The sequence below is a fragment of the Sprattus sprattus genome (genome assembly GCF_963457725.1).
Source record: "Sprattus sprattus genome assembly, chromosome: 2".
Classification (NCBI taxonomy): Eukaryota; Metazoa; Chordata; class Actinopteri; order Clupeiformes; family Clupeidae; genus Sprattus; species Sprattus sprattus.
The window spans coordinates 50,109,639-50,133,696 of NC_137921.1; the positions used below are offsets into that span (position 1 = coordinate 50,109,639).

General features: G+C 45.7%; 1 protein-coding gene across 2 annotated transcripts in view; it reads right to left on the bottom strand.

Moving 5' to 3' along the window:
- Positions 1 to 265: 265 nt before the first annotated feature.
- Positions 266 to 24,058, bottom strand: part of acsbg2 (acyl-CoA synthetase bubblegum family member 2) — a 28,013-nt gene continuing 4,220 nt past the window's right edge. Inside the window, exons 1-15 of one of the 2 annotated variants that reach the window (XM_080833470.1) lie at positions 18,889 to 19,030; positions 15,436 to 15,574; positions 15,055 to 15,128; positions 12,076 to 12,347; positions 11,419 to 11,507; positions 10,564 to 10,684; positions 10,348 to 10,428; positions 9,720 to 9,869; positions 8,977 to 9,153; positions 6,844 to 7,025; positions 5,575 to 5,817; positions 5,208 to 5,425; positions 4,911 to 5,050; positions 2,979 to 3,225; positions 266 to 2,479 (exon numbers count right to left, since the gene is read on the bottom strand). In XM_080833470.1, coding sequence (XP_080689596.1) covers positions 2,361 to 2,479; positions 2,979 to 3,225; positions 4,911 to 5,050; positions 5,208 to 5,425; positions 5,575 to 5,817; positions 6,844 to 7,025; positions 8,977 to 9,153; positions 9,720 to 9,869; positions 10,348 to 10,428; positions 10,564 to 10,684; positions 11,419 to 11,507; positions 12,076 to 12,347; positions 15,055 to 15,128; positions 15,436 to 15,574; positions 18,889 to 18,895 — 2,259 coding nt within the window. In that variant the 5' untranslated portion in view covers positions 18,896 to 19,030 and the 3' untranslated portion in view covers positions 266 to 2,360. Of the gene's footprint in view, positions 2,480 to 2,978; positions 3,226 to 4,910; positions 5,051 to 5,207; positions 5,426 to 5,574; positions 5,818 to 6,843; positions 7,026 to 8,976; positions 9,154 to 9,719; positions 9,870 to 10,347; positions 10,429 to 10,563; positions 10,685 to 11,418; positions 11,508 to 12,075; positions 12,348 to 15,054; positions 15,129 to 15,435; positions 15,575 to 18,888; positions 19,031 to 24,058 lie in introns of those variants that run through there. The other variant, XM_080833471.1, reaches the window with a different exon arrangement.

The following is a 24,058-nucleotide window of genomic DNA, read 5'->3' on the forward strand; positions in this document are numbered from 1 at the left end:
CCAGTGAGACAGGAGGCATCATCATCATCAGACCAGTGAGACCGGAGGCATTAGACCAGTGAGACGTGAGAAAGGAGGCATCATCATCAGACCAGTGAGAAAGGAGGCATCATCATCAGACCAGTGAGACAGGAGGCATTATCATCAGACCAGTGAGAAAGGAGGCATCATCATCAGACCAGTGAGACAGGAGGCATTATCAGACCAGTAAGACAGGAGGCATCATCAGGATACTTTAGCTTTATTTCCTTATCAGAGCTCACACTCACATGCATCCAGCCCGAATATAGACACACACACAGGCTGATTGACTCAGCCCAAAGCTACAAGGGCCCAGGGACAAACAATGACATGCACAAACACTACACCACACACACACCACCGCAGGGGTCAGCGACCTCATCTGTCTGCAGTCAGGTGAACACCAGTCCTCATAGGCTGCTTTTGTCAGGGTGGAATTCTCTCGTTGCAGGAGTTGAAGACACTTTTGTTAGGCTCGGTGACCTTTAGCGCCTGAAGAAATGACTAGCACAGGAGTGCTGAGAGACTGTTAATGGAAGGTAAATGTGTCTGGCATTCCTTCAGTGGGTTTTTCTAAAAGCAAAAATAGCCAACAGTTGAATGTAATGAAATTATTGTTGTGAATTATAAACGTATTTGAACCATATGAGGTCTGTCTCACCTTCATATCCACATTCAGAGCTCTAACATGCTACCATATTCATCTATGTCATGGCAGTCGGAGACGGGGACTATATACACTTCTTCTCTAGGTACCTCCTCTGCAAAGCCCTCTGCCCTTTCCTTATACCGGTCTGTCTAGTAATTTACCTGAAGACGCTCTTTGGACTGAGACTAGGTACTATGTCTGCTCTAGATAAATAAATAATCATCTAGTCAGGGGACTAAATCCCTGAAATTGCAAATTATTTATGCATCAATGACAGAAAAAAGTTCCAAACTCTTAAGGCTATTTACAAATGTCTAGACTTAATCCAACAGGTCATCTGAACTGCCACTCACATTACCTAGTCCAGATTATGAGAGTACTAAATCCCAACTGCATTTACTGAGACCTCAAAGTGCTTCACATGTAACACATCACATTACAGAGCTGCATTCTGCCAGGCAGTCAATCACACGTCAGACCTTCACTGCCTGTGCCTCAAGTGGATTTTTCTAGTTCAACTATTTCCCACTCAGAGAGTTCCTCAACGGCACTGTGCTATCACCTCAGCTACGACTGTCAGAGGAAGAGGAAACTTTTGGAAGCGTGTTGGTACAGCATAGTGCCAAGCTCCTCCATCACACAAGCTTCAAAGATGATCACAGAAAACAGTGATTGGTATGCAAAACATATTTTAAAATACGAGAAAATTACAATATTTACAAAAGAAAGCTTACACAAGGCTTTTCACAGATAATCCATTAGAGAGCATCCCAGACTCCCCAAGTACTGGCTTCATTTTGCATAATAAACCAATAAGATAATGTGATTTATGGCTTAAATGAGCTGGTTTTAGGATTGCTTTAGTGCACAACCTCTGCTCAAAGCAGATGGTACCTTCACCAATCGGCTCACGCCTGCACTTAACCAGCACCTAGAGTTCCCCCAGGGCTGCCAGTGGAACCGCTAAACCAAAAACAAAAGAACTCAAACAGAACAAAACACAAAACTATTTCACCATTATCACCCCAGAGAGAGTTCTCGTGGGTATTGTTGAGGAGCAGTAGCTCTCACCGGGGGTGCTGAGAGAAACCGATTCAAGCATTCAAGCTTATTTTCAAGGCATTTGGCATCAATTCTAAATGATCCATTTGTGAACATTTGGCCAAATATGTGTCATAATGTATGCATCAAAGCAATACTTGGCTAAATGTAAACAAATATGGAAATTAACATATCAGTATACTCAAAATCTCTATAAGGTCCTTATAACTTTGGAGAACATGCAGTTTGTCCTATGTTCATGACAAAAAAAATATATAAATCTAAGTGATATGGCTGACTTCATCCCGTCGTATTATTGTACTTCATCATCACAATAATAACAATAAATAAATAAATCAAATTAACCTGACAAACAATTCCTTTTTTTTGGGAATACGGATATTTCACCAATGGCTTATGACGTGTCCTTCACATAAAAATCACACTTACCAATGTAAACAAAGCCCCACACACAGATGTGACCCAAATCACCCAATCACCAGAAAACATGAACAAGGGAACAAGATTGCTTGAGTGCACAAGAGATCAGTATATGACAAATTGTGTGTGTGTGTGTGTGTCTGTGTGAGAGAGCAATACCAGCGTTGATATGCTAGTCTGCGGATCTGATGCAAGCACATCTACACATTTATTTGGTAGGCATTGGGGTCTCAGGGGTGGTGGGGCTGGGAACCTCTTTGTAAAAGTTCTCAATCTGTTCCTTGTACATCTTCATGACAACTGGCCTCTTGAGCTTCATGGTGGGACCTTAGAGAGAGGGAGACAGAGTGAGTGAGTGAGTGAGTGAGTGAGTGAGTGAGTGAGTGAATGTGAGCAAGTGAGGGTGTGTGCGTCATGAATGCATTCCTACAGAGGTACAGACAATGAGAAAGTGGAATTACCTGATCTACAGTCAACCCTACTTAATCACTTGAAGAGGAACAAGCAGGGGAAGGCCTACCAACAGGAGTGTGGTATGCACAGGTGTGTGGTGTGCACAGGTGTATGGCGTGCACAGGTGTGTGGCATGCACAGGTGTGTGGTGTGCACAGGTGTGTGGCGTGCACAGGTGTGTGGTATGCACAGGTGTGTGGCGTGCACAGGTGTGTGGCGTGCACAGGTGTGTCGTGTGCACAGGTGTATGGCGTGCACAGGTGTGATATGTGGTCCCTACTTGGCTTAAACAACACAAGGGAGTATGCCTGGGTGCATTTTTAAAACACATTCTTGTGTCTGTTTAACGGCATTTTTCTACTGTTATCCTCACCCAGTTCTCCACCGGTGATGGAGAAGTCGTGATCCAGGACGGTCCACTTCTGGATGCGCTGGGCGTTGGAGGAGGAACGCTCGTTGACGCGCGTGATGCCCTCCTGGATGGCAGCGTGCACCAGCCGGTCTCGCCCACCAGCGATGTCAGAGACCCGAGTGCTGCTGCTGCCCAGCTTACGGCAGAGCTCCACCGCCTCAGGGGTCAGCTCATCCTCCGGGGCACCCGTATCTGGGTTCACCTCAGACTGGCAAACACAAACACACACACACACACACACACACACACACACACACACACACACACACACACACACACACACACACACACACACACACACACACACACACACACACACACACACACACACACACACACACACACACACACACACAGTCATATTAAACTCAAGCCAAAAGATCACTCTGGGAAATGACACCTCCCTCCCAGCAGTCCATGCCTGTTCAGGGATCAGTTTACCTTCTCTGGCTACCAGACCACTACAGCCTCTACAGTATTCATGAGAGACCTGGGGAGAGATAACTTCAGATCAGGGGGCCTATTGAGCCATACTAGAAGATCAGGGGGCCTATCTAACCACACTACAAGATCAGTGGGCCTATTTAAACAAACTACAAGAGGAGATCAGGGGGCCTTTTTAACCATACTACAAGATCAGGGGGTCTATTTGACCATACAACAAGTTTCTATTGAACCCAAGAGGTCAATATTGGCTACAGTATTTCAAATGAGTAATTCTGATTTATTTCCCCACAACACACATTGGAGATTTTTTTTTTCGATTTATAAAATTTGGATTTTAGATTTTCCAAAATTTATTTTTGGGCTTTTTGCCCTTAATCAGATAGGACAGTGAAGGTAGATTATATGTATTTTCCACTTTTCAATGTGTGTTGTTTATTGTAACCTGAAAGATGGTTTAACCGGTATCCATATTAGCTTCAGATACAGAAAGAAGTGCTGCGCTGCTGAGAACTCCAATTAGTATTCTTTTCCACAAGGTGGCAGTACAAACCTCAGAACAGAACAGTTTATGACCCTGCAGATCTTCAAAGCAACAGATAAAGATTTTTTTTTACGGGTGAGATAGATCAGCACAGTTATAATCTGCGTGTGACCCTCCAAAGATGGTTGATATCTACATGCCAATGACCAGATAAAATGTTTACAAGAACCATAATCTCCAGCTGCCTTCTGTAAACCATGCTTTATCTGATTCTAAAGCCTGCCGTCTTCGCAGTTAAAGCTCCAATATTGCGTAATGCACAATGTGAGCAGACTACAGTAATTTGGTTTCTTGAGCAACTTTCATAAAGTCCAGAGGAATGTCAACACACTGGACACTGAACCCCCAGTTCATTGGGAGGTTGAGATTACACAATCTTCTGAGGACCACAGAAATTAAACAAACTGAATAAATTGTATTGCATTAGATAGGAGCGTCGTCATACTGTAAGTGCAGACATCCTGGCAATGGTATCACAATGGTGAGGTGGTGGTGCTAGTGAATGGAATCATAATGGTAAGATGGTGTTGTTAGTTAGTGGTGTCATAATGGTGAGGTATTGGTGTTATAATGCTATGGTGGTGGTGTTGTTAATGGCATCATAATGGTATTATGATTAGTAGTACCTTGATGGTGAGGTGGTGGTGTTGTTAGTGGTACCATAATGGTGTGGTGGTAGCGTTGTTAGTGGTGTCATAATGGTATTGTGATTCGTAGTACCTTGATGGTGTCATAATGGTACTGTGATTAGTAGTACCTTGATGGTGTCATAATGGTATTGTGATTAGTAGTACCTTGATGGTGTCATCATGGTACTGTGATTAGTAGTACCTTGATGGTGTCATAATGGTATTGTGATTAGTAGTACCTTGATGGTGTCATAATGGTATTGTGATTAGTAGTACCTTGATGGTTAGCAGCATGGAGAGGAACTTCCTCTTGTCTCCGATGAGCATGGCGTTACTGATGAGGGGGACTTCCAACTTTAGAGCGTCCTCTGAGGGCACGGGGGGGATGTTCTCACCGCCGGCCGTGATGATCAGCTCTGCAACACACACACACACACACACACACACACACACACACACACACAGCGCAGTTAAGCACAAGGGTAGACCCACTTTGGCTGCACATGAAGACAGCACAGCTCCTAAGAGTGTTTCTGTTTAAGTATGTGTGCATCCATCCATCCAGTCCTGTACCTTTAATGCGTCCGGTGATGAACAGGAAGTCCTGTGGGTCGTGTTTGCCCAGGTCTCCCGAGTGTAGCCAACCGTCTGTGTCCAGCGCCTCCTCCGTCTTGTCGGCCATGTTCAGGTAGCCCATGAAGACGTGTCGGCCCCAGAAGCAGATCTCTCCGTTACCCTCTTCGTCTGGCTTCACGATCTTAGTCTCACAGCCAGGAATCACCTTCCCACAGCTATACACAGGAGACACACACACACATGCAGACATGCTTTAACCAGCTGTGCCACAGTGGTAAAAGTGTATGCTACTGATATGTACCAGAGGGCAGCAAAATAATTATACGGTGTGTGTGTGTGTGTGCACATAAATGTGTGTGTTTACCTGGTTAAGCGGAAGGCTTCGGGCAGTGAGATGGTGTGTGGGCCCGTGCTCTCACTCATGCCGTAGAGCTCGTAGACGGGGACGTCTAGACTGAGGAAAAACTCCAGCGTGTCTTTGGTGATGGGCGCCGCCCCCGTGTAGCACTTAGTGCAGCGGTCCAGACCTAGAGCCTTCCGGACCTTCCGGAACACCAGCTTCTTGGCCAGGCGGTAGTTAAGGGGCTTCCGGGACATGGCACCATTACTACAGGGGCAAGAGAGAGAAGATACTTCAGCTTGAGGAAAAAGGAAAACAAAGTCACTTAAAAACTTTAGCTATCTGTCTTAGCTGACTGACTAATCATTTAAGACTGATCATAATCTAACTGTTTGGTTACAGCAGCCATAGTGTCAAACATGGCAGGTAACCAGGGGAATATATGAAAAACAAAATAGATACAACAAACTACAAAAAGGAAATGGCTATGTAGACTGTAAACTGAAAAAAAGATATACAAAAACAATCATGAAGCCAATGCACACTGCAAACAGCAGATGCTTTCAGGAAAGATCCTTGTTCCCAGCGGTTGTCGCTAGCTGTGGTAGTATGCAGCGGACGTCACTAGCTGTGTCAGTGTGCAGCGGTTGTCGCTAGCTGGAACAGTGTGCAGCCGATGTCGCTAGCTGTTTCAGTGTGCAGCGGACGTAGCTCGCTGTGTCAGTGTGCAGCGGGTTTTGCTAGCTGGAACAGTAAGCAGCAGTTGTCACTAGCTGTGACAGTGACAGTGAGCAGAGGTTGTCACTAGCTGTGGCAGTGGGCCAGGGGTGTTTGGAGCCTTGCTCGCTGTGCAGTTGACCTGGTTTCAGTTCTCACTTCCCTTAGTGTGGGGAGCAGCCAGTCAGAGAGCAACTAGACGCACAAACAGAGAGCATGAGAAACACAGGCCTGCCATAATGCCTACACCACAACACCAACAAGGAGGCCACATAACCTTAGTGCTGCTGTAACAAAGAGAAAACTAACGAGGCGCCTCAGGTTGCTGCTGTGAGATTCTGTGCTCGACTCAGTTGTCATTTTAAAGATGCCTGGCCTGAAGGTTAAGATCACTGTTCTTTACTTACACGAAACCCATCACACCAAAATCTCACTTGCCTGCTTGTTTTCAGTTTTATCAGGAGATACATCTCGGATTCATGCATACCAAGAGTCAAATAAGTGCATTTAGGGCAAATGTGTCTAAAGACGGATGTTTGGTTTCTGGCCTTTGAGAAGCTGTCAGTCAGGACTCACCGCTCCATCTTGCTAAGGTTGGTCTGCAGGCCCACGTCTTTGGCCCAGGACGCCACCTTTCTCCTGACGGTGGAGGACTTGGCCCCGATGGACTTCATCTTCTCCTGCATCTTCTCCCAGACGCGCGGCACGCCCATGAACGCCGTGGGCCGGATCTCACGCAGCGTGTTGGCCAGAGAACCCTGAGAGAGGGAGGGAGGGAAGGAGAAGGGGAGGGAGAGGAAGAAAAAGAGATGGAGGGGTCAGAGAGAATGCAGAGGAAAGATGACAAATTGACTCAGACAGAAGAGTCAATGTTTGCACGCAGATAACATTAAACTTGTAATGTGTAACTGATTAAAGCTGTATCGTCATTCTGATGGTCTGAACTATAGTGCACTCAGATGCAGGGACTGTAAGGGCACACTGCTCACACAGTGAGGGGGGTCTGCCAGACAGCAGCTCTGGCTCACTTAGACTCACACAGAGAGGGTAAGGCACACCAAATGGGGCGGGGGCAAACACGGCAAGGAGAACAGATGGAAAGAGAAGTTGATCTGTTCCCCCCGAGACAGGTGGTCTGACTTCCTAAGGAAGGAATGCATGACAGTGGAGGCCAAGTGTGGGGAACATGCACATGTGTGTGTGTGTGTGTGTGTGTGTGTGTGTTCTTCTTGAATATCATTTCAAGCCACGTCAGCGCAGCATAGCTGCCATCAAATGATGAGGTTCTTCCCAGCCCTGGTGCAGAAGGTCTCTGACTGCAATGCAGTGGAGTGGAGTGTGTGTGTGTGTGTGTGTGTGTGTGCTTGTGTTCAAGGATAACTGAACGCCTGAGGGTTGGCACGTACGCCGCACAAGCTCCCTATCTGCTCCAGCTGGCTCCTGGACAGAAGCACACAGCAGTCAGGCCATCAGCTCAGCGATCACAGCAGTCAGGCCATCAGCTCAGCGATCACAGCAGTCATGAGTCTGATGCCTGGCAATGCTGTGCCAGTGTGTGTGTAGAAACAGTTTTTGTGTTTGCACGCACATGTAGTGTTGCTCCATAGGATGGTTTGCACTCTGAATGAGGTCTTAAATCAAGGCCAAGATCAATATTTTACTTTGGTACTTTTGATGCCAATGACCACATTGCTATGACCACACAACTATTTCATGCAGGTCAGGTGCCCCAGTCCCCTGCTGTAGACATGATTGACAGACTGAAGGTCAGACACACCGCCCTGCCAATCAGCCACGTACAGTACTCCTCCCCTCTCCCCCTATAGTTAAATGATTAACGTTATCGGGGCAGGGTGACAGGAGTCAAGTAAAGAAGACATCACACCTTGTATAACTTTTCTGTATGAATCATGTGAATTAGATTGTATGCGTCGTTGACGAGGAGTGATGTTGACCTTGAATGTTAATGTGCAGCCTGGTCAAAGTGTCCTTGAAAGCAAATCTGATTCTGCTGTGTAATTATAAACTCACAGAGCAGTACGTTTGGACCAAGATGGATAGATGTTAGAATTTAACAGATAGTTGTTAATGTGTAGTTGCAAGAGAACAAATACGATGACACTGCAATTACAAATCGCTGACAATCTTGGTTCAACCCTCCAACATACTGGGGATAGGCATTTTTTGCAGTACATAGCTTTATAATATTCAACTGTATATAGACCATCACTGTGAGTTTTGATGCAACTTCGTAATGACACGTGTTTATTTATGCTAAAATTAAGGATAGGAATTAAGGATTGTGTGGTAAGGATAAAATAGAACCACAAGGTGTGGCCAGCAGACGATGAGTGTGTTGTCTTTGTGTCTGTAAATGCTGTGTGCCAGAGTCCTGCATCCACGCTGAAGCTTAAGTTCAAGTTAAAGTGTACGTGTCAGCGTGTGCACGCTGCCCTGATTGGACACTTCAGAGGAGAGGGAGAGTCCCACTAATAGAGTCAATTAAAGTTGTGCCAAAGAGCCGCTAATCTGTAGCTAAACTGGATTACACACCAGGTTTAATTTAATAAGATTAGCGTACTGGGGTGGGGGCAGGGAGGCAGTGCTGTGGAGGCTTCCACACACACACACACACACACACACACACACACACACACACACACACACACACACACACTCTCTCTCTCTCTCTCTCTCTCTCAAACTCACCTTCAGGGCGTCCGGTTGGGCAAAATATGTTGCCCCGCCCACTTTGATGGTGAGCCAGATGTCAATCATCTGAGCTGCAATGTGACTGAGGGGCAGGTAGCTGACCACCACCTCCGGAAACTTGTCTGCGTCGGCCAGACGCACTCTACGGCTCGTGGCGAACGCCGTCCACGTCAGCTGCAGGGAAAACCACGAGCAGTAAGGATCACCACATTCACTAAGGACTTCACCCGTTTACTGCCACAGTCAACATACGCACTCAAAATGTGTTCTAGAATGAGAACAGTGAGGGGGGACAGTATTCTAGAATTTCATGGCAGGCAAGGAGGGGGAGTGAAGGCAGTCAAGATAGTCATGTGGTCTGGGCCGGATCTGGCAGCTCCCGAGGTTAGGGCCCTTGAGTGGATGGAACTGCTAATGAGAGAACCACATGGTCCAAAGGGTTCTGCCCCCTTTACGGCAGTTCGGCCAGTACGGCGGCTTCCCACGGCTGGAATTTTTCCAGAACTTCTAATCCATGGCTGTACTTTTGGCACCCCTTGCATACATGTTATGCATGACAGCTCAAGATTAAAGTGTCATCTCCACAGCTAAATATATTTATATTGGATGGCAGTCTCAGCCCTTAGGCTGTAATGTCTGAGGAACACTTTTGGGCTGGTCTAGGTGGAAGGTAACATTGTAACAAAACAGTGATACATTGCGATTGATGGATAGTATGGGATGGTGATCTGAGCCCTTACGTTGTCGTGGCTCAGCATGACTCCCTTGGGCTGGCCGGTGGTGCCCGAGGTGTAGATGAGGGTGCAGCACTGGTTGGGCTTCTGGGAGGAGATGATGGCGTCCAGCTGCTCTTCTGGCTCCTCTTTCCCCAGCTCCATAAACTCCGCCCACTGTGGGTCACATGACCAGAGTCGTCACAGAACATCTTTATACTGCCTTACTGGGTTGCCCTTCCCAAACGTGCTGTACCATCCATAAAAGTCACAGTCTCATGTTGAACCCTCGCGTTCCTTATTACACCATGGTGCTTACACAAGAGTGCTGTTGGGAAATGAGGGTTGGCTTTACTGGTGATTTTTCACAATGACAGGAGAGGAGCTCGGGGCTTGGCGCTGCTCAGGTGAGCAGACTGGTTCTGCAGAGAACAATGAACCGATACAGATGCCAAGATAACAGCGCTCTCTGTTTTAATTGAATCAAGAACACAAATGGGTCTTAAACTTGTTTAACTAGCATGACTGGAATATTGGATTGGAATGTGGATACATGTTTTAAGACATACATCACATTTACCATGTATAGACATTCATCACATACACCATAAAACCACACACACACACATATATATATATATATATATGTATATACCGTGTAGAGATTTGGTCTCTTCTCCTTGAGTTCATCTTTGTACTGGATGATGGCTTTCAGATGTGGTAGCTGATCCTGGACCTGAGACAACAGCACACACAGAATTAGGTTGAAGGTTGGGAGGCCAGATAAACAGATTTGTGGGTGACCCGCCAAGCACAAGTGCAGGAGTGTGAATGTGTAAGGGCAATCTGATCTGGTCAAGTATCGCGTCACCTGCAGGATCTTCTGCAGCTGTTTGTGGTTCTCCACCACCAGGATGTTGGCCTGGCAGTTCTCTGCAACGTACTGGCACGCTTCTGGGGAGTTGGTGGTGTAGATGCCCACAGCAAACCCCCTGCACAACAAACAGCATGGCATTAAGCATTACACAGCTCTACACAACCAGCATGACATTAAGCAATAAACAGCTCTACGCCACCAGCATAGCTGGAGGAATAAACAGCTCTACACAATCAGCATAATACACACACACACACACACACACACACACACACACACACACACACACACACACACACAATCATATAATAATCATCATCAGTCAAATATATACTTACATATACATATTTACAAATGCATATATAAATGCATATATACGACTACTAATGATAATTACACTTCCGGCAATCTCTGAATATTTTAAGAAATGTAATTAATATTGACTGCAAGTAACCTATACCTTAAACTAACCAGTGAATGTGAACTTTACGTGTTCAACTTAACAGTACCATCATGCATTTAGACGCTTTTCTTAAAATGCTCCAGCCAAGAGGAAAATAAAGTTCTGTGTACGCTGGCTAATTAAAACTAATTAAAGCTACTTGGTACAGGTGAAGAGTGGGAGCATTTGAGAAACAACCACAGGTATGCACTCAGTGTGAGCTCCGTGTCCTCCATGAACAACCTGCTCACTGCCAGAACACTGAGTTGTCACCCCACGGCCTCAGGTTACAACCCGCATGTGTGTGTCTCAAGTACGGCTACACCTGCACACATACACACACACACACACACACACACACACACACACACACACACACACACACACACACACACTCACACACTCACCCTGCCAGGATGGCTCCGATGTCAGCGATGAACCACTCAGCTGAGTTGAAGCCGAGGATGCCAACCCCATGGTAGCGCTCCAGGCCAAGCTGTTGAAACACACACACAGACACACACAGTTAGATACTAGCACAGACGTTAAATATGATACGTTAAGTATTATTCACTTTCACAGCAGATTCCACTATGCTTCCCATTGTTCCCTTTTCCTTTCTGCAGTTGAAGAAAGACCAGTTCAAGAGCATCTCCTTTAAGTGTGATAGCCACTCACCTAAGCTTTAAAAGCCCACAGACAAGGTAACAACTCACACCTTTAAAAGAACAATCTAATATTTACAAACTTTTTTTTTGCTTTTCTCCCAAACTAATTCACCAAAATGTCTCAATTCGGTCAAAATATCTTCACTTTCTCAGTCTACAGTTAACTGGGCAGTGGATGTGTCGTTTTTCATCCATTTGCTATTTAAATGGGAGCTTTTGGCCAGAGGTGGGGGATCCTCTGGTAGTACTCTCCCAGTGTCACTCACTCACACACACACACACACACACACACACACACACACACACACACACACACACACACACACACACACACACACACACACACACACACACACACACACACACACACACACACACACACACACACACACACACCTTCAGGAAGCTCCTAGCAGCGGTGCGGCAGCTCTGGTAGTACTCCCGGTAGTTCATGCTCTTCCACTGCTCCCCCTCCTTCCAGCCCAGGGCGTTGTAGCCCCCGAAGCGCTCCACCGTAGCGCAGAACATCTGGTCCACGGTCAGTGGCTGCTCGGCCCCCGGTCCCGACTCGGACATCCTCAGCTTCACCTCGCCGGCGCCGTGCGTGGTCCACAAGCCCGTGGCTTCCGACGACGCCACAGCCAGGGAGTTGGGGCGTGGGGCGATGGCTGCAGAGAGAAGGATGACTTTATTATTGGACTTTTACTTATTCATCTTATAAACTTCACCGAGTCATGGACATGCAGGAGGATCACAGGGCTATGATCGCAATTTGGGCCAAAGACACAGTTTACAGAAAAGAGCCCACCAGTGATCAACAAGAACAACGGGTGGGTAAGAACATACACACTCTTGCGTGTGTAAGAACATAGACACACTCTTGTGTGTGTGTGTGTGTGTCTGTTAGAGGGGGCTTAGTCTCCCCAGACTCAGTGGAGTGGGTTGGCACCAGACCAGGGCCACATCCGCTCTAGAATCAGCTGCCATCTGGGTTCAGATGCGACAGACTGGGATGTGTGGTGGCCTGCTGACACCCTTGCCGTCAACATGTCTGGGACACAAGGAAGGAAGGGCAGACCTAGTCCAGCTCTCACCCCCTACCTTCACTCACAGTGTCTCTCATCAGTGTCTAAGTGTCACTCATACACACCACCCCCCCCCCCCCCCCCCCCACACACACTCAAGAAATCACACATAGCCACTGAATTGCTCGCAAAATCCCACATTCACACACTCAAGAAATCTTATATAAGTACACACGCACACACACACACACACACACACACACACAATCAGCCTCCTCTCCAGGCATCATGACTCACACTTTGATGTCACCATCTCCCCATGCAGCAGTGATGACAGTACCCATGACTCTGGCCTTGCATCACCACTGAAACACACGCTAAACTCTGATTAGAGGCCAGTAACACTTTGCTGATTATATCAATACTACTGAGACATATGCTAAGCTCTGACTGGGGGTCAGTAACAGGGTATTTTGCTGCTAATATTAATCTCTGTTTACCGAGACACTTGGATTATAGATGAATTAAGAGAATGGTGAGGTAGCTTGCCATTCCTTACAGCCATTTGTATATTACTAGAATTGAATGGACTGACAAAAGCCCACACTCCAACATGATAACTAGACAAAACAGCATGGGCAAACATCTACAAGAAACACATTTCATTTCAATATGGAGATTAAAAAATGAGCCAGAACGTAACTAAACCCATGACACACAGGTCCAGGGGAGACATATGGACTGGTGTGTGTCAAGTGCAACTGAGGCTTATCCTCATGTGACACTACTGACCCAGGCTGGCAGCTCAGTTGGCCAACCCCAAACAACAACAACAACAACTGCAGCAGCAGGAGGAGGAACCAGCCAGCGGAACTTTCTCGAGTCAGGCAGAGAGGGGGAATGTGTTGTTGTTCTGCAGCTGCCGAGTGGTTCAACAGTCTGTGTAAACAAGGTCACCACGCATCAGGGAGCCTGTGCACTCACTGTGCACTTCAACATTGTGCAGAGGTCAACAAGCAGCAGAGGTCACGCACATACCGGCCCAGGGCAAACACACCCTCCACAAAGACCACAAACACATATCAGTCACCAGTAGTGAAAGCCAGATGCTGTACTAGAGTTAAACTGGGAGATAATAAACATCAAATGGCCCACCCAGCTTATTCTTAATTTGACAAGGTGAAGATTACACACAACCAATATGGTGGCTGTAATGTAAAGGAACACAGGAACTTTCCTTTGTGGTAAGGCACAGGGACACTAGATAAAGACTGCTGACGTAGCATGTAAGGCCAGGAAAGCATGCCTTCCCATTGTCCCACAATCCCTATCAGCGGGAAGTGATGAAGCTTGCCTGAGCTCAGCGCTGGAAACAGGACACAGGGGGCAGGAACAGGAAGAGACCCTGAACTGAGCCAGGGCGCCTGCTTCCTGCCTAACACCCGGTCATACAGCTTACTAAGTGGTGGGTGCAGTCACCAGATTGGCTCATAGGTAATGAGTCATAGGTGAGACACACGTCACATTCTAATGTATGACAAATCGCTCATCTCTGACCAGGCAATCACATGCTCAGATCTGACAGCAGGGTTATTTTCTGGGAAAGAACCATTTGATTAATTATTATAATCATAATAGTCTGGTCACAGTGTCATCATGTGTCAGAAATGTGTGTGTAAGCATTTGAGGGAAGGCTATACAACATTAAACCTACCTCTTTTTGCACCTGTTGTGGGCCATATAAAAAAAGTGTGTGTACACACTGCTATCATGACAGCTCAACGTGTGAGTGTGTGCGTGTTTACACGACGGAAAAAAAAGTTGCAGTTGAATTCCAAACAAGATACCAGTCGTAATCTAGGCACCCAACGCTTCTGAAATATAGAAGGTTGATTGATTAAAGATTTTTGGATCTATAAATGTTTATAACGTTTGTCACTTTTTTGAACCGTGGGGGGGGGTGGAATTAGGAAACATTACGATACAGTTTTAGTGTGTTTCTATAATAATATTGGGTGCTAGGCATGAGCCAAGACTCAGTTAGTGTGTGTGTGTGTGTATGTATGCTAGGTTTTTGGCATTGTTAAACAAAAACAAACCTGGCACTTGAGTGTTTGTTGAAAGAGTTTACAAAATGTAACCTTGAAGCGTGTGAGTAAGGAGGGCTATGTAAAAGATCATCTACTTGTTTGTGTGTGTGTGTGTGTGTGTGTGTGAGAGAGAGCATTTGATGGAAGGCTAGCTGACCGACCTCTTTTTGAACTGTTGGGGTCCATATAAAAACAGTGTGTACACACTGCTAGCATGCCACCTCATCGTGTGAGTGTGTGTGTGTGTTTACATTGCTAACCTTGTGAGTGTGTGCTTTGTTGGTGATTGGTTTCTTCCTCTTTCTCGCAGGTCGACTCCTCCTCTGACGACTCACTGGAAAGTACAGTGGAAAAGGAAAGGAGAAGTGAGGGGGTTAATGACATTCCCAGAATCAATCCTGCTTTGGATTAGCAGCAATATCCACTTGAGGAATCCCCCTCTACAAAACAACAACAACATACACCAAGAGGTGATATTACATCTAGCGTGAATCATCTAGCCTTTAGCAGTCCCTCAGAGATGTTTCAGGGGAATTTCTGACATTAACAACTCAATCATCTGGTAAAGTGCTGTGATATAGGACATCAATAGCAGGAATAAGAGGAGGAGGAAGAGGAAGAGTAAGCAGAGTGTTCCTCACTTGGCTGCGGACTCCACGTTGACGTCCTCGAGGGAGGCGCCGCTGTCCCCCGTCCCGCAGGACTGCAGGTAGCTTGTGTCACCCGCGGTGGGGTCCATCACCATGGCAGTGGACATGGAGGTGGGCTCACACGCAGTCACTGTGAGGGACAAACAACAGGTGCGTCCACAGGTGAGTTTATTGTTTTATGGAGCCTCAGCAGACCTCTGACGCCATACACTCACAGAGAGTCAGTTAACCGCGTATGTGTGTGGCTTTATGATGACTGATGATGCCTGTGACAGAATTAGCTCAGGCAAACTTAATATTATCTTCCTGTAAGAGGCAGTGAGACCGAGAGCTGGAAAGATAAAAACGTGGATTGTAAAACAAAAAACAAACAAACAAATCATTTACTCCTTGGTTATTTATGGAAAAATCCCCTAATACATCGTCTCCCTCTCTGACACACAACCCCATCTCAAGCACATGATGGCCTTCTCCAACCTGTCAAGCCCAGTCTGCGCTGCTGGCTTTGGCTCATCATACTGGACCCTTTATTGGATTTCACATCCATGCCAGGACACAGCCAGGCGGAGCTGATCCACAGAGATTTACTGCATACTGATGACGACCAGTCAGCACTATGGCAACGAACTGACGGCCAAGGCCACTGGTCAAGCGGCTTGCCAGAAGCTAGGGTGAGGCGAACATACGGATGACAGACACTCCCTGCCTCAAAGCTCTGGCTGGGTGTGCAGATGTGTGCACACTGAGAGTGAAGAAGGTAGGGGTCAGGGCAAAAGCCACCGCAGTGGCGGGGAACCACAAGGCACAGTAGCTGACTTGAGCACTTCTCACTGCGGCGCAACATGCTTGTCGGGAAAGTAATGCATACTGAGGTTCATGAATGTGTGAGTCACGGGTCAAGTCAGGGGTCATTCCAGGCATTAGAGGTGACCTACAGTACGTACACTACAGCCATGACACCTCTATTACCATTCATAAAGACAGACAGATGAAGACGACACAACTCTATTACTATTCATAAAGACACACAGATGAAGACAACAAGGAAAAGCTTAATGGCTAATGCTAATGACCCAAGTCTTTAATTCAGGGACTGCATGAGTGAGCCATGGAAAATGAGCAGGCTCATGAAAAACCCTGTGCCTCACACGCAACCAAATGACAGGAACGGCAATTTGTCTATGACATCTTTTTTTTTAAATGACCATCTATGTTCAGCAGAATAAGCCGGTTGGTTCTGTTGATTAACAGTGTTGGCCATCTGAACCTCTGAGATCCAAACCAGAGAACTGCCATAATCCCTAAATGAGAGTAAATGCCAGTGCATGAATTTTCTGATGATCTCAACACAACAGGCACGCTGCTCAGCACACTACCGAATTCCACTCTCCGCACTTGCCGACTCTTCCAAACCAGACCACTTCTGAGGTTTATGGCGGGATATTTTTGGTCTCACCTCACCTCAATTAAAGCAGAATCAGCGTCTGCAGGCCTGCTCTCTGCTCCAGAGGACACAACCATCCCCACATTAACACGAACCCTTCATCCTCCTCACCAACACAACCAGCCCCACATTAACACAACCAGCCCCACATTAACACATCCAGCGCCATATTAACACAACCAGCCCCACACTTAAACAACCAGAGCCATATTAACACAAACAGCCCCATATTAACACAAATTCTCCATCGTCCACATTAACCCTCTATCTTCCAAGGGTTCAGCATGAAGGCTGACATGTTCAGTGGAATGTGCTACCCAACCCCCCACCCATCTGTAATGAATGGGTGATACTGAGGGAGGTCCAGTTACACTGGGTTGTGTCATTCCTCACGCCTAGATTGCATGACCACACAGACAGACAGCTGCTCCATTAGACACAGTGTTTTGGGGCAGGAGCTCACACTCCAAACATTCCTCAGTCAAAACTCCCCCAAGACGATCTCCAGCATCTGTCCCCTCCTGCCCCATCTCTAGCCCTCTTTCTCTGGCCCCCTCCCCCTTCTTTCTGTCACTCTAATGACGCAACTCAAGTAGGTGCCACCTGACCTGGCTACTAGCCACCTGACCTTACATTAGCCCAGAGAAGGTCCCACCCAGTCCGTTAGAGCACGAAATACTCACAACCACAGATTGCACATTAAAAGTCAATATTGTACTCAATCCTGAGCGTTTTATACGTCCAGCCTCAGTAACTGATACCCAACGTGTTCTATTGATGGTCTAATCAGTTGTGAACATATCTGCTCTGTTTCCTGTTCCTAGAAGTGCTGCTTGTTCAGCAGGGCTAATTGTTTTGCTTCCCTCTTTGACATTATCCTACGGGGATCTTCCCCAAATGAGACTCTTGGGAACCATGGCGCGCGCACACACACACACACACACACACACACACACACACACACACACATCACCAGTCACAGGGTATGATGACCTTAATCACGTTTCATCTGAGCTCCAGAGAGCTGAGCAAAGCTTGATGAGGAAATTGCATGCACACACACACACACACACACACACACACACACGCTTCCACTGTTGCTCATGGACACACAGCATCAACATACACACACACACACACGTGCCCCACTGTTGCTCATGGACACACAGCAACACACACACACAGAGGGTGGAAATGCTATGCTACAGGCTACAGTGAAGGGGGTGGGAAGAAGGCAGCTCACCCCCTCTGCTATGGAGGATAGCATTATCAAACGGCAGCTGGGTGCAGGGGGGGGGGTCCATCCCACGCCAGGGAAACCCCCCTTACACACACACACACACACACACACACAGCCACACCCAGCTCCTGAAATCCACACAGACCAACCGACACACACAAACACCACACTGTTCTACAGAGGCGGGGGGAGCACCACCTCTAATGTTTAGACCAGATTCTGGACGACCCATTTCCCTGGTGTGGATGTCCGGTTCAGCTAATGCTGGCTTGTGATGGCAGTCTGTATGGCAGCCAGATCACAGCCTCCTGCCTGCTGCCTGCTGGTCATCAGTGAGCATGTGCTCCTCCCAGCACAGACCGGCTCCACATACTAACCAGGCAGAGGATGGGGGGTGCTGCCTGTGGCTTCTGTATCGATACACAAGCTCTCTCTCTGCGTGTGTGTGTGTGTATGATCACATGAAACTATTTCACAAAAAAGCCCCAGCCAAGGTCCTCACATCCAATGTAATCAAACATTCTTACAATACATTATTCACAGACTGTAGCCTCACAAGAACATCCCTCTCTCTCTCTCCCAGTCTCAAGCGCCACACCTTTAACATCTCTGCATGACATGCATCTACAAAACATATGCTGAAATCTTAAATTCAAATCAATATTACCATTTCATATGAAAGTTAACGGTTATTAGTCACAATTCAAAGTAACAGCAACATACGCCAGGTTCTCAAAAGAAGAATTTTCAAATGACTCACAGTGCATCCTTGGAATGATGTGTGTGTTGATGTGGTTTCCCTGGAAAGTGTATTTTTAAAATAAAAGCTGTTTTCAGGGAGCTCTTTGAACACCGGGTGTTTCGAACTGCTGGTCGACTGAAATATGCAAGCCTCCCCTACCGCCTTTCCGACTGACTAGAACACATCACTCATCTCACACACACATTCACACAGCTTTCGGCTTTCCCGCTAGCCACACCCTCCCAGATACCAAACCCCCCCATACCCACTCTACTTCCTCAAACACACACTTCCCACACCAGACATCCTGCATTCTGCTCATCCTGATTGGCTGATTCGTCTCACACCACAAAGCTCACGTTCCAAATATGGAGGCTAAGGCTACATTGAAGGCAGCGTGGGCGGGGCTAGCCTTTCCATCCCCCCGCTCACACACACTCTCGCTGGCCATGCAAATGCAAAGAGGTTACTATAGGACACACAGCTGGGGTGATTTTGTGCGCATCCACCTAGGCTTGGATTGCCTAGCTGCAGCTGCACCGTCTCATGATGTCCCCTCATGAACATCCCCAATACAACTCGGGAAGCAGGATGAGAAGCAAGTCTTTATAAATCACACCACTGAGCTGATAACCTGATGACCGATGGTGAAATACCCATACATTAAATTAAATATATATATATATATATATTTATATTAACACTTCATTGGATACAAGTGGTATTCATTAATTCACACACACACACACACGCACACGCACAAAAAAATGTTGCATGTTTGTGAAAACTTCCAGGTCTCAGACCAGGTCACATTTCACGTCCCTTCATTAAGCTGGTTACAAAAGCCAAGGTCAGTCAAGGGCAGGTGTGCACTGATTGATCAGCATGTGCACACACTGACAATGTAAGCCAGTGTCTACCTCTCAAGCATGTTTGCCATGGCGTTAACCTCTCAAGCATGCTGCTCTTCCAGCTCAGAATCACACCACCTCACTGATACTGGTGCCAATACCTCAGAGTTAAAGGAGTAGACCAAGCCGTCTTCAGTCTTCAACATTCGTGGCTGAGGTGTGCGTCAGAGAAGGTTAGTCTGTCAGACAGCTCCTTCCTGTGTTTCCTGTTTCAGCACGCTGCTTAATTGGACAATAGAGAAAATAGAAGGGGAAACCTCCCCGAATGGAAGGTGCTTTTTGCATTGCTGTTGGGTCTGTCTGTATTACCAATACACATTTCAATCATAATGGGCTGCCAGTGTTGTATCCCTTTCAGAGACATGGGTGCAGCCAAGCAGCGGTTCGTTCTGAAAGCCTCAAAGTCTTCGGATTTCAGCAGAAACTGGGGCCTGCTTGCTTGTCAGAGTGAGCAAGAGGGGGATTGTACGGCGTGCTATTTCAAATGAGGCAACTTGCAGTGATGATGCTGCTGCCTTCCTCAACTCAATGAAATATCAGTGCCATTGTTTGCATGACTGATGCAGTTAGGCAGAGAAGTTTGAAGCAGGGATGCACTTGCCAGCCTAAAATGTGATGAACATTTGTAGTCAAGGTGACCCAATCCTTACAGGTTATCATGTCCAGTTAAACTATAACCAAGTTCAGGTAAAAACTGTGTAGGGAAACTTTGGGTGTAAACCTTGTCTGGGTCAAAAACTCCTGAAGAATGGCACAATAGCAGGTGTTGCAAAACTCCTGCACCCCCCGCCCCTTACAGGTAGTAAACCAAACCATTCCACAGCGCATCAGTAAAGGTCACACACTCCATCAACCATTCATCATTTTTAGACCAACATGACCAACATAGTCTTTTGTACACCATTAGAATGATTTAACCGGAGTTAATATGGCTGTGGCATGTTGAGCAAAGAAACCACAGCCAAAATTCAACACTATTGCCAAGATTCTCTATGATTTCTTTGCAGGTTCCTGCAGTTACAATACTGACAAAAAATACCTGCAGTAAAATAAAACGGTTTTGAAAAAGCACATAGCATTCAGACCCAGTAAGACAGAGTGAAAGTATAGCATGCTTTTCCCACCCACGGCAGTTTGGGTCTCTCTATGTTCTGGACCCAAGATAACACATTTTAATGGTATGGCCCACCCCGTATTGTAGGCTGAATGTACAGTCAACACACCACATTTACAGTTAGCCTTTTTTCTATTTCTTATGTAAAGTAGTATTTGTTGTTACACCAGGTCTCTATTGCTCGTAGCTTGACTACTCTCTCCCTTGTACGTCGCTTTGGACAAAAGCGTCTGCTAAATGTAAAGTTCACGGGACAACCCCTCTGACACCGAAACGCTGAAATGACACTGTGTTCACATAAATAGAACGCCACGTGTCTTTCCACTGTAGCCAGATCGCAGATCTGCCAATTACGATGCTAGACGTAAAAAACACAGCAATACACCCCACGGACACATGACTAGCTAACCTCCTTATCATTGGTGCATTCGTTGCGTGGCAATCGTGTCAGCATCCCGAGGTTACTGCAGGGCATTGACTTCAGTTCGTCCCGATGGTTTATCAGCTCTGAACACTAGCCTGTCTCCGAACATCGAAAGATGATCGTCACCGTGAACAACAGTGCACAATTCCACTGTAGTGTTCGTTATCTAGCTAGATTATTTTGACGGAACATGAATAATTTTAGACCAATGTGACCGATTCTACACAGAAACGATCTGGTTTCATAAGGTTCCATCCTGTGCATTCGGTTTAACTCACTTGGTTTCAGCCATCTGGTAACACTTTTATTTCCTGCAAAGATGTCAACTGTAAACGACCTGTTAACGTTACCTGTTGTAAAAAACAATGAAAAGGACTTCTTTGACTATCGGCTACTTGTTCGACTACCACAAAAACCATTACAGTTTATATGATAATACCGACATAGGCGGTTACATTACAATACATGTACAATTAATATTACTTACATAAGATTATACGCATTCAAATCAATTTTGGCCAAAATATTAACCATTTGTCTAGCAAAACCACAGTAAGTGAAGACGTCTCAACGAATCAAACATAATGCCAAGCTTGTTAATTAATCAATACAGGCATTATGATATACAACAATACTGTAATATGAAAAGACATACGTACACCCACAAATTCACACACCGAAAAGGTGAAATACAAAGATTAGTTCGAGCATTATGGATTGAATTCAGACTCACTGGCCCTCATGCTATGAGGCTACAAAGACTCTTTCATATAAAATGAATACATTCTAAAAATTGCTAAATTCATAAACACCATTCACACTGGAACCATGTCTGAACTTTGTTGTGTCATTTATTAATTTGTGTGCCAATTTCAGTGAGCTCAAATGTGAAATTGTCTGAGAAATAAAAACACCCCTTTCTATGTTGTTCAAATTGTAGACAGTATCTGGGAAAGTGCATATACAGCCGCGGAAAAAATTAAGAGACCACTTCAAAATTATCAGTTTCTCTGGTTTTACTATTTATTGGTATGTGTTAAAGTAAAATGTACATTTTTGTTTTATTCTATAACCTACTGGCAACATTCCTACCAAATTTCAAATAAAAATATTGTCATTTAGATCATTTATTTGCAGAAAAATGACAATTGGTCAAAATAGCAAAAAAGATGCAGTGTCTTCAGATCTCGAATAATGCAAAGAAAACAAGCTCATATTCATTTTTAAACTACACAATACTAATGCTTTAACTTAGGAAGAGTTCAGAAATCAATATTTGGTGGAATAACCTTGATTTAAAATCACAACTTTCATGTGTCTTGGCATGCTCTCCACCAGTCTTTCACATTGCCATTGGGTGACTTTATGCTACTCCTGGCGCAAGAATTCAAGCAGCTCGGCTTCTTTTCATGGCCTGTGACCATCCATCTTCCTCTTGATCACATTTCAGAGCTTTTTTTATGGGATTCAGGTCTCGAAATTGGGCTGGCCATGACAGGGTCCTGATCTGGTGATACTCCATCCACACCTTTACTGGCCTGGCTGTGTGGCATGGAGCATTGCCCTGCTGGAAAAAACACTTCTCAGAGTTGGGGAACATTGTCAGAGCAAAAGGAAGCAAGTTTTTCTTCCGGGACAACGTTGTACTTTGCCTGGCTGAGGTTTGTAAAAGACCATAAGGATCTCCTAGTTCGTCTTCTCTGATGAGTCCAATTTCACAGTAGGTGCAAGACTCTGTGGCTTGTAGGCCTCTCCAGGTCTCCGTCTAACCATCAGACGACCATGTCTTGGGCAAAGCTGAAAATTGGACTCATCAGAGAAGACGAACTAGGAGACCCTCCAGTCCGCTTTGGTTCAATCCTTATGGTCTTTTACAAACCTCAGCCAGGCAAAGTACAACGTTGTCCCGGAAGAAAAACTTGCTTCCTTTTGCTCTGACAATGTTCCCCAACTCTGAGAAGTGTTTTTTCCAGCAGGGCAATGCTCCATGCCACACAGCCAGGCCAGTAAAGGTGTGGATGGAGTACCACCAGATCAGGACCCTGTCATGGCCAGCCCAATTTCGAGACCTGAATCCCATAAAAAAAGCTCTGAAATGTGATCAAGAGGAGATGGATGGTCACAAGCCATGAAAAGAAGCCGAGCTGCTTGAATTCTTGCGCCAGGAGTAGCATAAAGTCACCCAACGGCAATGTGAAAGACTGGTGGAGAGCATGCCAAGACACATGAAAGTTGTGATTTTAAATCAAGGTTATTCCACCAAATATTGATTTCTGAACTCTTCCTAAGTTAAAGCATTAGTATTGTGTAGCTTAAAAATGAATCTGAGCTTGTTTTCTTTGCATTATTCGAGATCTGAAGACACTGCATCTTTTTTGCTATTTTGACCAATTGTCATTTTTCTGCAAATAAATGATCTAAATGACAATATTTTTATTTGAAATTTGGTAGGAATGTTGCCAGTAGGTTATAGAATAAAACAAAAATGTACATTTTACTTTAACACATACCAATAAATAGTAAAACCAGAGAAACTGATAATTTTGAAGTGGTCTCTTAATTTTTTTCCGCGGCTGTATGTCAACCTTTTTAATAGCACAGAGACCACAGATCAGTTTCTCTTTTGGAAGCCATGCTTTTCTGTATCAACCTTTCTCTATGGCATGGCTGGTATTTGGCAATGATCAGTCTCTGCTTTGTACCTCTGCCTATTCATCATCTGTTTTATAGTGCCAAATT